The sequence below is a fragment of the Giraffa tippelskirchi genome, chromosome 7, assembly GCF_054371585.1.
Source record: "Giraffa tippelskirchi isolate mGirTip1 chromosome 7, T2T-mGirTip1v1.2.pri, whole genome shotgun sequence".
Classification (NCBI taxonomy): domain Eukaryota; kingdom Metazoa; phylum Chordata; class Mammalia; order Artiodactyla; family Giraffidae; genus Giraffa; species Giraffa tippelskirchi.
In genome coordinates this window covers 11,216,957-11,233,598 of record NC_137281.1, presented here as the reverse complement: position 1 = coordinate 11,233,598, position 16,642 = coordinate 11,216,957, and the positions used below count along the sequence as shown (strand labels likewise).

At 53.9% G+C, this 16,642-nt stretch overlaps 2 protein-coding genes across 4 annotated transcripts; one reads left to right on the top strand and one right to left on the bottom strand.

Moving 5' to 3' along the window:
- Positions 1-1,275: 1,275 nt before the first annotated feature.
- Positions 1,276-9,341, bottom strand: IRGQ (immunity related GTPase Q). 2 transcript variants are annotated; one of them, XM_081515986.1, is made up of 3 exons: positions 9,206-9,341; positions 8,215-8,746; positions 1,276-6,849 (listed from the first exon to the last, which is right to left on the bottom strand). In XM_081515986.1, exons 1-3 carry the CDS (start codon positions 9,213-9,215, stop codon positions 5,511-5,513), a joined length of 1,881 nt encoding a protein of 626 aa, XP_081372112.1. In that variant the 5' UTR covers positions 9,216-9,341; the 3' UTR covers positions 1,276-5,510. The 2 variants fall into 2 exon arrangements, with proteins under 2 accessions (XP_081372112.1, XP_081372113.1); XM_081515987.1 differs by lacking the exon at positions 9,206-9,341 and adding an exon at positions 9,058-9,185.
- A 91-nt stretch (positions 9,342-9,432) lies between these two features.
- On the top strand, positions 9,433-12,651 carry ZNF576 (zinc finger protein 576). Of its 2 annotated transcripts, none has more exons than XM_081515998.1 (3): positions 9,433-9,829; positions 10,202-10,302; positions 11,935-12,651. In XM_081515998.1, the coding sequence occupies exons 1-3, from the start codon at positions 9,801-9,803 to the stop codon at positions 12,360-12,362; spliced, it is 558 nt and encodes a 185-aa protein (XP_081372124.1). In that variant the 5' UTR covers positions 9,433-9,800; the 3' UTR covers positions 12,363-12,651. The 2 variants fall into 2 exon arrangements, with proteins under 2 accessions (XP_081372124.1, XP_081372125.1); XM_081515999.1 differs by having other exon boundaries at positions 9,433-9,857.
- The last annotated feature ends 3,991 nt before the right edge of the window (positions 12,652-16,642 follow it).

Genomic DNA, 16,642 nt, shown 5'->3' with positions numbered 1-16,642 from the left:
GCGCAGTAAGAGCAGTCTGGCCCCCTATGGCCCCGCCCGCACCCCTGCCAGACAGGCTTCATTACCAACATGACCTCTGAGGGTCTTGAAATGAAAATAACAGATTCAATCTTCACCACTACTCCTTGTGATAGGCACTATTATTCTCATCCCTGTTTTCAGAAGAATCTGAGGTTCAAGAAGGAATATCACATTGGGGATCATGCAGCTAAAAAGTGGCAGATCTTCAGATTTTAATCATTGAGTCACGTTGAGAGGGAGAAAGAGACCACATCCCAGAGAGAGGGGACATGCCTGTATCAGTATCGATACTTTGCTACATAACAAGCCCCTCCAAACCTCAGTTGCTTAGAATAATTGTCCTTATAAACATCCTTATATATATTTATTTGGCTGCATTGGGTGTTAATTGTGGCGCACAATACCTTTAATAAGTCATGCAGGATCCCTTTCGTGGCTCATGGACACTCTAGTTGGAGCTCCCAGGCTCAGATGATCGGCGGCATCTGGGATCTTCATTACCCGCAGGGATTGAACTTCAATCCTCTGCATTGCAAGGCAGATTCTTAACCACTGGACCACCAGGGAAGTCTCTAGAATAAATGTCGTGTATTTACCTCATTCCATGGGTTGGCAATTTGCTCTAGGATCAGTTGGAGGATGGTTCGGCTGCCAGTCAGCTAGGCAGCTCTTTCAGAGGGCTGACACTAATTGGGGTGTTGTGGCTGACTGGGCCACATGTATCTAATCACCCTGCAGGTTAGCCTGGACTTCCTCATGTGGTCATGGTGGCAGGGGTCCCCAGGGCAGCAAGAGAGATCATCCCAATCCATGAGCACTTGTCAAGCCTCTGCTTGCATCACATTTGCTGTTAGTCCAGTAGTCAAGCAGATCCAAGACCAGGTCTAAAGTCAGGATGAGAAGGGTCTACCCAAGGCCATGGCTGCAGAAATGCTGAACAGACTGGGGACATTAATGGGCCAAGTTGATTCTAGAGCTAAGAAGTTTACTATCACAGCCCCCAAGGTCTAAACAATTACTAGTCCACTCCACCTCCTTCAATGTGGCAAAACTCTTTATCTAAGTCACTGGACTGCAGCCCACAGAATTCTATCTTGCACACACTCCCACCATCCCTCCTCTTCAGGGACCCAGGAGGCCTCACCCTTGGACCCCTCTTCGCATCAGACACAGGAGTCTAGGCTTCCAGTTGACAGTCAGAATCCCAAGCATCTTCCCCTTCCTTTTAAACCCATAATGAACAGACACACAACGGAATTTCTACTTTTTTATTCATTCTTCCAAAAAGCACCACAGGTCAACCCACCCTTGAGTCTCCTGGCTACATGGTTCCTCACCTCAATGGACACAAGTCTATCATTATACAGGCAAGTAGGAAATTCATCTAAGTTGATGATGCTCTGTTCTTCCTCAGCTTCTGGTGATGGCAACACCAAGATTCATCAGTTTTCCTAGAATTTCTGCCTCCAAGGGCCTTCCAGCCTGCAGGTACCATGTAGACTCACCCTGAAGGCAGCCATTTGTCCCTCCACAAGGGCGTCTTCAGTCTTTTCTGTTTGGATGCTCCAGAGACAGATGCCTCGTTACCAACTTGCTGCCTCCAGAGCCTAAAGTTCAATCTATTTAAAAGTCATGATTTAAAAGGCAACCACTTCAAAATACAGTTGTTGACACCCAAGGGTGCCAAAATACAACTACTTAAACACAATCAGCACACTCCACGAGGGACAATGACACAAGAAAACAAAACTGGGTCTTGCTTTCTCAGAGTTGATCTCAGGCAAGAGCCCCCTTGGCAGGAGGGCAGAGAGGCATACGGTAGAGGTGTCAGACAGGGCCAAGTCAGAGATGGTGTCAGAGAGGAGGGCACCCTGAGCAAAGGCATGGGGATGAGACTAATGTTTGAGCTCCCTGTGTTCCAGACTTCCAGGAGGGGCTGCAAGTCTATTACTGTGGGCAAACAAGAGAGAACGTGGTACAAACGTGTCTATACGGAATGCTCAGGACAACCCTGCGGGTAGATTCCATTTGCTGACTCACTTGCAAAAGGCCACCCGTCTAGTCAAAGGGTTTTCTGGCCCTAGGGCAATGCAGAGGGAATTCTTGGTGATATTAGGGTTTTTTTTTTTCCAATGTTATGTCTACTCACCATGTTTGGCTGGTGCAACTAGGGAAGTTTACCTGCAACTTATTCTGATTAATTTAGAAAATGCTTCCCATCTCCATTATTGGAAAACTATTCAACACCATTGGGACAGTGTGGGTATAGCAATCGACTTCTCCAAATGTGAGTTTCATGAAATCTAAATAGAGGTCGAGTATTTCTAATGAAAATTTATCATCTGAATTGGGATGTGCTATAGAAATACACACCAGATTTCAAAGACGTAGCGTAAAAAAGTACTTTCCTATCTTGATTACATGTTGAAATGATAATATTTTGGATATATTGACGTGAAACATACTAGAATTGGTGTCATCTGTTTCTGCCCCCTTTTCCTTTTTCAATGTGGCTACTAGGTCCTGTGGCTCATGAACTTCCCAGGTGGCTCAGGGACCAAGAATCTATGTGCCAATGCAAGAGCCACAGGTTCATTCCCTGGGTCGGGAAGATCCCTTGAAGAAGGAAATGGCGACCCACTCCAGTATTGTTGTCTGGAAAATTCCATGGACAGAGGGACCTGGTTGGCCGCAGTCCATGGGGTTGCAGAGTCAGACACAACTGAGTGATGAAACATGTGGCTGATGTTCTGTTTCTACTGGACTGGCTGCTCTGTGCATTCTTGTTTCTGCCTGTGGCAGGCAGGCTTGATGCAGAGGCTTGAACCGCAGTGGAGGTGAGGAGACAGTGTTGTGATGGGTATCATAGAGATGGATGAGGAACATTTTCCTAAGGCCGGAAGAGCTTTGAGGACAATGCCTGGAGCCATTCAGTATAGTGCGAAGTGCTTTCCCCTATCTGGGCTATCTCAACTTTGATGGGACAAATTGTGCCAGTGGCGGCAATTCTAGTTAGACCTGGGGTACCACCCCTTAGCTACCTGCCCCTCAGATCGGTTACTCTTGTCTTCAGCTGTCAAAGGAAATAGGGTCTTGAAAGTGTTTATGCTTGTTCTCTGGCCCTTTTGTTTCACAGGTGGGAACACAAGGCACTGGCTCAGGTCACCCAGAGTGACATGGCAAAGCCGCGCTGGCTTCCTGGGCCCCTGCCCTCTGACAGGCACTTCCTCTCCTAGGAGCTGCTTCTTTCTCTTCCATCTCCCACCTTTTCCCTGTCTCGGGGCAAGAGGCCGATGACCTAAATTCCAGCCCTTGTTTGGCCACTGATTAATGAATTAAATATTTACTAAGCACCTTCTGTATTTCAAGCACTATTCAAGGGGCTGAGGGTACCGCACGGGGATAACAGCCAATACACAGGTAAATAAATAATTTTCTAAAATAATAATTGCTGCAAGGAAAAAAAAAAACAAAACTCAGTGGAGATGAATAATAAGGGTGGGGTGTGAGCTACTTCGGTTACAATGGTCTGGAAAGGTCCCTCTTGAGGGGACATTTGTGCTGAGATCTGATTGGCAAGTAGATCTGGGAGCAGAGCATTCTGGGCAGAAATAACGGAAACTATCAAGGTCCTGAGGCACGACCCCAGGTGGCCCACTCAAGCATCAGAAGGAAGATGAGGACGAGAGGGGGCAGGAAATACGAACAGGCAGGGAGGAACCTTGCTGTGTGCTGTTGGGCCTAGAGCCTGCCCTCTCTGTGCTTTGCTTTCCCCATCTAACATAACAGAGATTCTGTTGGATGGTCCCTCAGCTGCAACCCCCCTCCCCCCGCCAATTCTCTCTCTTTTTGGCATTAACGAGTTCTGTGACCTGTCGCTTCTCCTCTACTGGTAGCTGGCAGCCTAGAACATTCCAGGCACTGTGGTTTCCGCCTTTGCCTCCCTGAGACACATTCCCATGGTCTGGAACACCTGCCCGGCTGTTCTGTGGGCCCCTGGCTCACTGCGGCCTTCTCTGTGTCTCTCTTGGGGACACCTGAGGCAGCCAACACAGAAGCGTTTGGATTAGTCCAGCAGTACGGCTGCTTTTCCCAAAACGCAGGTATACAAAACAGCAAGGCCAGAAACTGTTCAGGTTTAATGACAGAAGAAACCAAGACCCAAGAAAGATAGAAACCCCTAAGGGAGAGAGGGACCGAGTCCCCAGAGAGCCCCATAATTGCCCAGCACCTAGAAAATGGGGTCAGTCACATCCTCTTCCAGTCAAACTCAGAGGAGGGCAGCCACCAGGATCCAAATCCATTAGGGATTCTGGGGAGTTCCCTCTGAGGGATGGGTTCCTGCCCTTCCACAGTCAGAAAGCCTCATTCCTGGCCTCTGGCTACTCCCCAGCTCATCCATGCCCAGAACACTCTTGCTTCCTCTCTCGTTTTGTGGTACCATCCGCCCCACAACAGCTGGGAAAGAAATCTGCGCCCCCAGGCTTCTGGAGGAGCAAATATTACACCCCTATATATGGCACCCCACTCCAGTACTCTTGCCTGGAAAATCCCATGGACGGAGGAGCCTGGTAGGCTACAGTCCATGGGGTCGCTAAGAGTCGGACGACTGAGCGACTTCACTTTCACTTTTCCCTTTCATGCACTGGAGAAGGAAACGGCAACCCACTCCAGTATTCTTGCCTGGAGAATCCCAGGGACGGCGGAGCCTGGTGGGCTGCCATCTATGGGGTCGCACAGAGTCGGACACGACTGAAGCGACTTAGCAGCATCTCCCAAGAGGGACCACAAGGTCTCCAGCTCTCTCACACAGCACCCGATTCCCTCCTCTACATGGAGACCTTCCACCACCCATGAATTAGAAAGCAAAGACCACAGCCCTCTGGGGAGCCGGGCGTTCTGAGTCCAGAGAACCGTCCTTCCCCACCCCCGGAGACCTAGATCTTATATCCCTTTGTGGCTCAGAAGCCCAAGGATTCCAGCTCCCTGGGGAACCCAGATCCCCCTCCTCCATGTCAGAATCCCCCGTGTGAAGGAGACCGCCTTCATCAGCAATCAGGGCGTCCACCTCCTCTCCCGCCGGGGGACTAAACACCTATTAGATCTAGTTTCTACTCTTGAGAGACCAAGCTAGCCCCCTTCAAGGAGTCCAAACCCTCAACTCCCTTGAGGAGTTATGTAGTCTGATGGTCCCCAGAGAAATCAGGAATCCCGTCCCCAGAATTCTGTTTCCCTTCAGGACTCAGGAATCCTGGTGGCCAGACGTCACCCACTCCAACCCCTAGTCAGAGCCCTCATTCCCTTCAAGCACCCAGGATTCTGACTGGCGGACCCCTCGCTCCGTGATCTCTCAGGCCCAGACATCCCATGCTAGAGTCTGGAGCCCCGCGCCCTCTCCCTCTCACCGGGTATTGAGTCCTCCGCCCCTGGCAGAGCCAGGCAGCTGGGACCCTGGGCACACCCGGAAGCCCCGGCCCTCAGCCCAGCTCTCATTGCGCGGGCACCTGCGGCGCCAGCACTGCCTCGGCGTCCGCGCGCATCTCGTCCAGCGCCTGCAGCAGGACGCCGTGCGCCGCGCGGTAGCCCAGGCCCCCGGTGGCCGCAGCGCCGCCCGCCGGCCACAGGAAGGAGAGAGCGCCCAGGGCCGCGCCCCCGGCGGTGCCCTCGCCCGCCCACGAGCCCAGCCTCGCCTCCACTTCGGCTCGCGTCACCGGGCCCGGGAAGCGCGTCCGCTCGGCCAGCTCCCCGGGCGCCAGGCCCAGCGCGCGCTCGCGTCGGGCCAGCGCCGCGGGTTCGAGCCCCAGCGCCCGCCGCCACTCTGCTAGCTGGCCCCGCAGAAGCGCCACGTCGCACGCCCAGCCCAGCCCTGGGACTGGGGCCGCCGCCGCCGCCAGGCTAGCCAGCAGGGCCGGCCGCCACGCCCCGGCCCGCAGCGCCGCAGCCTTGGTCCGGGCCGCGCGGGGAGACGCCGGCGGCAGCGCCAGCAGCAGCGCCCCCGCCTGGGCCGCGGGGAGCGCGCGCCGCAGCCACTCGCACAGCCCCGGGAGCCCGCCCCGCCGCAGCGGGAACACGGGCGGCAGCGCCTCCTCCAGCACCTCCCACGTCTCGTCCTCGGGGCTCAGGGTGGCCGCGCGCTCCGAGTCCCCACTGCCGGATTTCTTCGCGCCGACGACCACTGGCTGCAAACTCTCCATGCCTGCTTCCTCTGAACCTTCCCCACTGCCTCCCTTTTGCAATCCGGGGCCGCGTTTCTCCTTTCCATCACTGCGGGCATTCTCAAACCCCTCTCCGCCTGCGTTCTCTAAGCTCTCGCCGCCAGACTTCTCTCCCATTTCCTCTTCTTCCAGAGACTCCGGGTCCTCGCCCTCGCCGTCTGTTCGCACGCAGACCAGTGGTGTATCCGGTAGCACCAAGGGCCGGACCTGGGCCCAGTCCTTCTCAGTGGGGGCCCCAGGGGTGACAAGGATGAGAGCGTCGTAGTGGGTGGTCGGGTACGGGGCGACGGTGGTGTCCGCGGAGCCCAGAGGCACGCTCCAGAGCACCACGTTGGGGCGCTCTGGGGCCGGGTAGGGTGTGGGCCCCGCAGGCGTCGCAGCAGGCACTGCACCCGGATCTTCAGGATCTAACCCAAGGAGCACGTCCAACACAAGGCCCACGTCTGCCCTACCGGCCACGGCCAGGTCCAGGCGCGCGCTGCCCAGTCGCTCCAGGCCGGCCCGAACCCACGACAGGGCCGCCTCCAGGCCCCCTGTCTCAAAGGCCTCCCGCACAGCTTCCAACTCCGCAGCGCCCAACACCTCGAAGCCATCCTGAGCTGGTGGAAGGAGCCTGCAGGGACAGGGAGGGATAGGGTCAAGGGCAGAAGAGGGGCTAGAGGCTGGAGAGCTAGCCTAGCCAGGCTAAAATGACAAGGTGGAGTTTGAAGCAAGAAAGGGAGGGGCCAGATTAACGCACCGAGGCTAGGAAGGAAAAGTGAAGTGGCTCAGTCAGTCCGACTCTGCAGTTCCATGGACTGTAGCCTACCAGGCTCCTTTGTTCATGGAATTTTCCAGGCAAGAGTACTGGAGTGGGTTGCCATTTCCTTCTCCAAGGGATCTTCCGACCCAGGGATTGAACCCAGGTTTCCCTCATTGCAGGCAGACGCTTTACCTTCTGAGCCACCAGGGAAGCCCAGGAAGGAAAGATAGGGAGGGGCTTAAAGCAAGGGAGGGACAGCTGGATTGAAATCTGGCTTCCAACAGAGCTGAAAATGGGGAAGCAGCTAAATTTCCCCCAGGGTTACACTCTTTGGGAGTTTCCAAGGGACCTGCAGGATTAAGAAAATAACGTGCTGGGCGGGGCAAAACTCACAGAGAGTGAGCGTTAGGGCAAAAGAATGCTTTAGGAGGGCAAGGTCACCAAGGGCGCTCTTTCTTGAACAGAGGCGTTGGCAGAGGTGTAAAGTCCAATGAGGGGGAGAAGCCTCATCAAATAGCTCTTAGCAAGGGCGTGGGGCTAAGGAAAAAAGATGGGTGGTGGGCTCGGAGGCTGCTCCTCCCTGAGGCTCTTTCAACCTCTACAAAAGGAGGCCAGGCCACTTAGGGTGGGGGAGAAAAGACAGGAGATAGCCAGCAGGTGGGCACAGAAAGAAGAGGGAGGGGATTAGAGAAACGAAATGGGGGAGGGCCCCCTAAACGACAAAGCTCACTGAGGGTGTGGCTCTCTGGAGACTGCGATCCCTAGAGAACCCAGCAGATGGTGAGGAGGAAAGAGAAGACTGGAGAGTGGAGTTTTCGGGTACAAATTTCATGGGGATCACCAGTTTGGATGCAGACAGCAAGCCCTCCTTCACACCTTGGCTTGGGGGCAGCGTTTGGGCTTCAGGTCCGGGCCCCTCCTAGAATACTGGCGGGGGAGCGGGACTTTTGACCTCAGAGTGCTAGCCGCAGCAGGCTGGATGACAGGTTGGGACTTCAGCTGAACCTTGGATGGGGCCTAGATGACAAAAGCACAGAGCACTAGCTTGAGGTGGAGCCTCGTGGACCTCACAGCCTGCACTGAAGGGCAGGATCTGGAGCAGGGCTTTCAGCAGATATCTGTTTAAGGTTGGTCCCAAACTCTCTGCGCGCTGACTTCAAAGAGCACCTTAGGGTGGAGGTATAGAGTAAATAAAGCTCCAGGCCTCTTCCACCCACCCAGAGGCTCCGCGCTTACCTCTGCAGCGCCTCGGCCTGGCTCCGCAGCGCCGCTCGCAGGCGCTCCAGCTCCTCGCAGCCGTCGGTGCTGAGGCAGTCGGTCCGCGGTACGAAGAGAGCCGCGGCGCCCAACCCGGCGCTGTCCAGCAAGGCCGCGGTCTGATCCCGGGCCTGGGCTTCATTGTGTGACTCCTCGGGTCGGAGGTTCCGCACAGCCAGCAGCGGGGTCCCTCGGGCCAGGGCGGCCCGTGCTGCCTCCCCCAGCGCCGGGGCCAAGGGCTCCTCATTGCCCTCGGGGCCTGGCAGCACCAGTACCAGCACGTTGGCCTCTGCCGCCCAGGGTCCCGGCTCTGCGGGTGGGCAGCTCAGCTCGCCCAGGAAAAGGCCTGGGCCTGCAGCTCGCAGGCTGGGGAGCCCGGAATCCGGCCGTCCGTCGGGGATCTCGACCGTCTCCACATCTTTGTCGCACAGCGCTGCGATCAGTGCAGATTTCCCGGAGCCCGGCGGCCCCAGGAATAAGACGGTCACGTCACCTCGCGGCGGAGGCATAGCTGGGAAGCAAGCAGAGAGGAAGACTTGGGTCACGGAGCACCCAACCTTATTCTTTCCTAACTTCCCTATACCGGTCTCACATTTCAGCCGATTATTCTGTCGCTTTCTTTCGTTCTCGGGTATCACTCCCAGGCAGCCAGAAATCTGGCGCTCAGCCTCTATTCCCCTGGGACCCGGGAGTCCCGTCCGCCCTCCTTCTGGATGACTTTCCTTTTCCTCTTCAAAAACTCAGAAATTGGCCTCCAGCTCCCAACCCGCTCTGGGATACAGATGTTTTTAACCCCTCACTTCTCCCGTCCAAATCACCAACCGAGCAAACAGCCGGCACAAGGCACGGCGCAGTCGGTAGCAGCTGGTCTGCCGCTGAGAAGCCCCCGCTCTGGGGTCCGGGGACGGAGGCCCAAGAGGCTAGAGCGCCGGGATTCGGGGACGTCCAGACGCCTTCCAGGGGTTCTAACCTGACGTCATTCCCTTTAGGAGGGGGTGTGTCTTGAAAGCGTGACCTCGGGGAGACGGCCCTGTATGGCGCCTGCGCAGAACGACCGATGGGCTCTCGCTCTCTGTCTCAGCGGTCGCAGGGCCTAGAACAATGACGGAGCCAAAGCGCGTGCGCGCCAGGAGCGCCTAACACGCTTGCGCAGTAAGCACAGCGAGAGTTGCTTGCGACGTCATCATTACGCACCCCAGTGCAGGGAAGGACCCCTCGCGTTATTTTGAGGACCGAATTGGTGGGACTGCATCATTGCAGTCGGATGGCACTCCAAGATCGGGGCTTCGAAAGGCTCATCAGACGAAAGGCCGTGGAAAGCCTTGGGACTTTGAGACTCGGTGGGCCCTACCCCGTTTCCCTTCGGGTGACGGCGCTGTGACGAGCAACTGACAGGCGCAACGAAAGGCAGCCCCTCTGCTGTCTTGGAGAAAAGCAGAGACCTGGGCTACTGGCCTCGGGAGGGACCCGAGGGCAGTGCTTGGGGGCAGCGGGTCACAACGGCTGAAAGCGCGCGTGGGAAGCGGGGTCTCAGGATGGAATGAGTTTCGGGATGTCAGAGAAAGATGTCTCCCGGGAGGAGGCGGGCTAAAGCGTGGGTACCACTACCTGCCTCAAGACAGGTGGGAGAGAAGGGGATGAGGCTGGTGTCCAAAGATCAAGGGTCCCTAGCTCTGTGTTCAGGGAGGGAGTTTGATGTAGCAGGCATAGGTCAGAGGTCTCACGCAAGTGAGAACGCGCTAAGAGAAGCCACAAAGCTGGGGAGTTGAATCTTTTGGAAGGTTGAATTCTTCTCTAGTGAGAGTTGTCAGGTTAGAATTCAAAGAGATGTTATCTCAGGGAAGTCAAAGACTGGCAAAGTAAACCTGTCAAAGGTCACAGGATTAGCGGGCCCTCTAAATTTGGCTATAGATAAGCGACTTCACTTGATTTACTATTCTGCCATGCGTACTCCTCTCTCGACCAGAGGGGTCCCAGTCACCATGGAGGACCGGCACTCCAAACAGACCATGAAGCAGCAGGATTCATCCAAAGAGAGAAGTTCCAGAAGTCCGGGAGGTGACATCTGTGAGTACTACTGACCAGAGGAGGGTGTGGGTTGCAGATGCTGTGATGCTAAAAGGATTTCTATAGCATCTCAGTGTTCAAAGCGTTGTGGGGATTTACGCGTTAGAAAGGAGCTGTTAATGGTCCCCGAGTTGCCCTCTCAGGACCCCGACCCTTGTTACCCTCAGAGGTAACAAGGAGCAGAGCACCCTGCTCTGTCCACATAAATATGAAAGGGATGCACTTCAGAGGCAAAGAGTGGCATCCAGAGAGGTTTGGGGTGGGAGAAATGACTGGGAAGAACAGTGAGCCCCAGTCCCAGCCCTGCCCCAGACTTTCAGTGTGCCTTGGACCTCAGTTTCCCTGTCTGTCAAAAGGGGTGGCCACTCCTCACCTCACAGGGCTGGCTGGTATGAGGATTAGCGGCAGAAAGGGGGAAAGCTTAATATTAATGAAGATAGCCAATTTGACATAGAACAGCAACAGCTTCTACTGAATGCTTATTATGTGTTAGGTGCATTCTAAGATTTTAACACTTGTCTCAGTCCGTCCTCCTAACAGACTCTATGAAATTGATAATTATCACTTTCATATGAAGTGAGGGAACTGAGGCAAAGAGAGGTTAAGTATCTATAACAGTGAAAGCCACAGTGTCAGTGCTTTCTAGCCAGAGACCACCAGGGACACACGTGGAGTTGAACAGATCGGGCTTATTGCTCATTGTGCTGAGGAAGTACACACACTGTGGGGCATCTCATTAGAAAGGACTTATTATAGGATCTGGGTTTGTGGTAGGTGCATTGGGGAAGAGTTCAAGAAAGGGGTTTTGCTCTGGACAGAGGCTGCCAGCAAGCAGGGACTCTTAGATGGCTGGCTCACTTAATAAATCTGACCTAGAAGGAGGGAGGAACAAGGGAACGCTCCGGCTCTGACTGGCCAAGCAGCAGCAGGCACTCACGTCAGCCAGGACAGGGGGCCGTCTGGCCGTTTCTCGTGGCCCGGGCAATGTTCACGTTTTGTCTGTGTTCAGAACGGCACCGTGGTGTGGTCTTGATTCGCCCCAGTCACAGCACGTCCTTGTTTGACAGTGTTCTGTGGAACTGTTTATGTTCATCAGGAGAACGCCAAGGCCTAGCTGTGAGTGCCAGGCCAGCCCCTGGCTGTGGGGTTTCTTCTTTCTCAACAATAATTATTGCAAACCATTGTGTAGCACCATTCTAAACACTATTTTTAAGTTCGTTCATTTATTCCTTCCAACAAGCCTATGAGGTGGATACTAGTATAGTGATTACCCCATTTTCCAGAGGAAAACACTGTTTTTACTTGCCAGGGGAGTCCGTTCCAGGCAGTGTGGCTCCAAAGGCTGTGCCCTAATCATACAGCTCTGTCAGAAGGGCGGACTGCCTGGGTTCCATTCCTGACTCCACCATTTCACTTCGTAGCCTCATGACAGCCAGCAAGTTGCCCAACCTTTGTCAGCCCTGGTCTGCTCATTCACAAAATAGGTCCAGTAAGTCTGCTGTCCAGGCCTGGCATAGCACCTGGCACGGAGCAAGTCAAGCCCTGCATGCTGGTTATTGGCTTGATTCTGGGGCTGGGAGAGGCCCTCACCACACCTGCTGGCCTCCCCCAACCTCTCCCCCACGTCCTCAGGCCACCTGGGGGCCCTGCAGTGCACCCGCTGCCTCATCACCTTCGCCGATTCCAAGTTCCAGGAGCGCCACATGAAGCGGGAGCACCCAGCGGACTTCGTGGCCCAGAAGCTGCAGGGGGTCCTCTTCATCTGCTTCACCTGCGCCCGATCCTTCCCCTCCTCCAAGGCCCTGATCACCCACCAGCGCGGCCACGGTCCAGTGGCCAGGCCCTCCCAGCCGGCTGTACCCACTACCACACCGCCCACCTTCCCCTGTCCCGACTGTGGCAAGACCTTCGGGCAGGCTGCTTCTCTGAGGCGGCATCGCCAGGCACACGAGGACCGCACGCTTCCTGGCCCTTTTGCCTGCACTGAGTGTGGTCAGGACTTTGCCCAAGAAGCAGGGCTGCACCAACACTACATACGGCATGCGCGGGGGGAGCTCTGAGAGTAGCTTACGCCTGCCCCAGGGCCATGGGAGCCCTGTGGTTGGTGGGACGCACGTCTGATATGGGATGGGAGCCTTGGACTTTCCTCTCTGGAAAGGCAAAGGACTCCTGATAAACAGGACCCAGAAGATGCTCATTTGGAGCTTCGGTCTTTGGAGGACACAAAAGCCTTCAGGGAAACAGTCAAATCAGACAATAATGAGATCTGTTGTTTTAAAAATAAATTAACAAGAGGGAAACTGTTATTTGTACCTCCCTCATCCCCAATTAAATAGTTTGAAATTGCAACTAGCTGCAGATTGTGTAACCACCTTTAATTCATCCCAGATGGATGCTGTGGGGCTGTAGGAGCCGAGTGAGTGGATTTGGGCCTGACTGGGAGCAGGGAAAGTGAGGCGTTGCCCACCTGTAATGCCACACAGCACAGGTCACACACGTGGAGCAACTTGGGCCTTTGCGGATGGGACAGCAATGTCAGAGTCTGCACTGAGTCATGTGGGGGTTGCAATCTGAGCTAGTGTCTCTTCCCACCCCCCTGCCAGTCTTTCCCACTCAAGGAGGGGACACAGCATTGGACAGCTCTGCCCTCGTCCTCCCCAGATGACTTACTGTTTATTTAAATAATTTTATGTACCATTCTGACCATGGATTATTTTCTATAGGTGAGATGGCATGAATAAACTAACAGAAATAGTATCTAAAAACAAAAGGTCCGTGGGACTTCCCTGGCGGCCCAGTAGTTAAGACTCCATGCTTTCAATGCAGGGGACATGGGTTTTCAACCCCTGGTCGGGGAACCAAGATCCCACATGCCTCACAATGCAGCCGAAAGATTCAAAAACAAAAGGTCTACATTAAACTGTCAAAGCACAGAACTCTGGCTTTTGAGCAGGAATTCCCAGAGAACAGAAGGGCACAGGGGGGTGGGGTGCTCAGGGCAGAGCTGGCCCTGTAGGGGAACTGGTTTGGAGTCAAACAGAGATACCTTCTGTTTCCTGTTGTATTTGGCCAGCACTGGGAGATATTCCATTAAGATCCTATTTTCAGCTCTTAAAAGGTCCCATTCTGGGCTGAGTTCCACTGGGCCAGTGTTACTCCCTCACATTACCTGCCCTGCCCCAGAGACAATGGTCAATGCTTTGCGCACAATAATCACAGACTGTTTGAACTCTGTTTAAGGGATATTTCGCAAGCCCACAGAGATTGAGCCATCTCCCAGTTTTTAGCTAGGCACATGCTGGCTACAAAGACAGCATCTCCCACATTTCCTTGCAGCTAGATGTGGCCATATGATGCAGTTCTGACTAAATTCCTGGGTAGAGTCTTCAAGCTTCAGAAAGGAAGCTACCTGTCCTCCACCTTCCCACCTGGAATGTGGACATGGTCTCCAGCCATCTTGGACCAGGAGAGGGGACCCCTGGTGGCAGAGCAGGAAGACAGAAGGAGGCAGGTTCTCCTGTTATTACTGCTCCCCCACAACCCCCACCTCCCAGTCTCTTTACTACAAACCAGCCCTTGTGTATATGGAAATCAGCTGACATCACTCATTCAAAACCCTCCAACAGGGGACTTCCCTGGTGGTCCAGTGGCTATGACTATGCTCCCAATGCAGGGAGCCTGGGTTTGATCCCTCACTGTGGAACTAGATCCCACATGCTGCAGCTAAGACCCAGCACAGCCGAATAAATAAACATTAAAAAAAAGAAAAAAAAAGACTTTCTGAGGCGCAGACCTGGGGCAAAGTGGCTGCATGCCCAGGTTTAAGAGTAGTAGTTTGGAGGCAAAAAAAAAAGACCCACCCTCCAATGGCATCCTGTAAGTAACTTTGAAAGACCTCAACCAGGACCACAAAACCCAACAGTGCCAAGGTCCCAGCCCTCAAAGCAGTCTCAGCTCCAGGGATGGAGCTGTTGTCTTCCCTACACTCCAGCCACACTGGCCAGGCTGACATCTGCCTCAGAGCCTCTGCACTCTCTGCTTCCTCTTACCCAGAACTTTGCCAGGCCTCCTCCTTATTACTCAGGTCTCAATGCCTGCCACCTCAGAGAGGTCCTCCTTGGCTACAACAGCACCTCCAACCCTGAGCCTGATTCAGTTTCTTCCCAGCACACTTCACCACTTGGAACTGTCACCCCTGTGTTTATATCATCACCTGTGTCCTTCCTCTGGAAACCGAGCTCCTGAGGGTGAGTGTTGTGTCCTCCTCATGGCTTCATCCTCAGCACCTAGGACAGCGCTTACCATGGCACCTCAAAAAAGAACTCCTTGACTGCCCACTGGCTTACTTCGCTCTCAGCCTCAGCCCACCCTTCCACACTGTTCTGTGAGCCTGGGCTTTCGGCAGCTGTACTTCCCAGACTCCCTGGGGAGCTGGCTTCCTTAAGTTCATCCCATAAGACCTATGGGCAGAAAGAAGGTCAAAGAGGGAAGAAGGGACTCACCTGGCCTTGGGGTCCCGCTGGAGCCCCTCCAGCAGCAGTTCAAGCTCCAGTATCTCCTCACACACTCAGCCAGAGCACTGTGCCCCACTAAGGGTTCAAGCAGGAGCTATGGGGTCATCGATTCCTGTACCAGCCACACATGTGGCTCCCACTGGGTTCTGGTCATTGTGCTTCTCTTTCTGCATCGCAGTCCTAGAGGTGGGAGCTTCTTGCAGACACTAATTTCTCAGTTACAATACTTTGAGTGTAAGTTTGTGCTCTTAGCTTTCTAGTATCTGTGTGACCAACTCCCAGTCGAGAATCCTCTGGAATTCCTCACTTGGCCTCTATTTCCTCTAGGCTCTGAAGAACTGAAGGACTCCACTGGCAGCAGACCAGGTCTCCTGATTCCCAGTCTCTCATGATCCTTAGGAACTTATGCTGACGAAGGGGTAATTCTCTACTTCTGTGTTTAGAAAGCCCCGTCGTAAGGCAGAATAGGGTTTAGGCATGCTTCCCCAGGAAATAAAATCCATCTGTGTTGTTTTAATGAGCTGTGAGTTTCTACTGAGTTGGCCAAAAAGGTCATTAGGATTTTTCCATAACATCTTGGCTCAGCTACTGAGATTCTGAGGTGGTTCTGTGGTGGTGGTTTAGTCGCTAAGTTGTGTCCGACTCTTTGCGAATCCCATAGACGGTTGCCCGCCAGGCTCCTCTGTCCATGAGATTCTCCAGGCAAGAATCCCAGAGTGGGTTGCCATTTCCTTCTCCAGAGGATCTTCCTGACCCAGGGATCGAACTCTTGTCTCCTGCACAGCAAGCAGATTCTTTACCACTGAGCCACCAGGGAAGCCCTTGTAACATCTTATAGAAAAACCTGAATGAACTCTTTGGCCAACCCAATGCTTTGATGATTCTGAGACTCACTGATGTTAAGCTAGAGTGGTATGAAAGTCTCAAAGAGTGGATAAATGTCAGATTCTGAGCTTCCAGGATGAACAGTGTGGGGTTTTGAAAGATACTTTAGTCATGATCCTGTAACAGACATCAAAACATAAATTCTCTTTCAGGGCCAAGCAGGGACCACAAACTCATGACGCAAGCAGGGTATGAGGGGTCCAGATGCCAGATGGTGGGGACTGGGCATGCAGGATGGAATGCCCCGTTAATAGGAGGTGACCCCACTCAGCTCTAGCAAACTATCACCCTGTGGGATTGTGAGTTCAGCCATCAATCTCACAGGGAAACCGGAAACTTCCATTTCTGTTCCAGATCTGCCCAGTTTTTCAATGTTGTTGACCAACATAATTTAAAAAAACCGCAATGACTCTGGAGACCAAATGCACTCCTGCAAGTCAGATGATGGCTGTGGACAGCCATTTCTGGTGTGTGGCTTAGTGGCTAAGAATGTGTGCCCTGCATCCAGTTGTCTGGATTCAAACCTAGTCTCTGCTTCTTTCTAGCTATGTGACCTCTAGCAGATTACTCAACCTCTCTGTGCCCCAGCTGTAAAATGTCATGATCACAGCCCCTATAGCTCTAAGGATTATGATGAAGACAGACTTGGAGAGAAAGTCAAAGTCGGTATTATGCCCTATGTGACGTGGCCCTCTGCCCCTACGCTCCCACCAGTCTCCCCACTGCCTTCCTCAGCAACAGCCTCTCAGCCCCAGGTGCACTGCCATGAACATCGCAAGCAGGTTCCCACCTCAGGGCCTTTGCACTCACTGTTCCCACAGCCACATGGCCTGCTCCTCCTCCAGGTCTCCCCTGATGTCACCTTCTTAGTGAAGCCTTCCCTGACTACCTCATTTGAAACTGCTTCACACACACAAAAGCCTCCCATTCCTCTTCTCTTT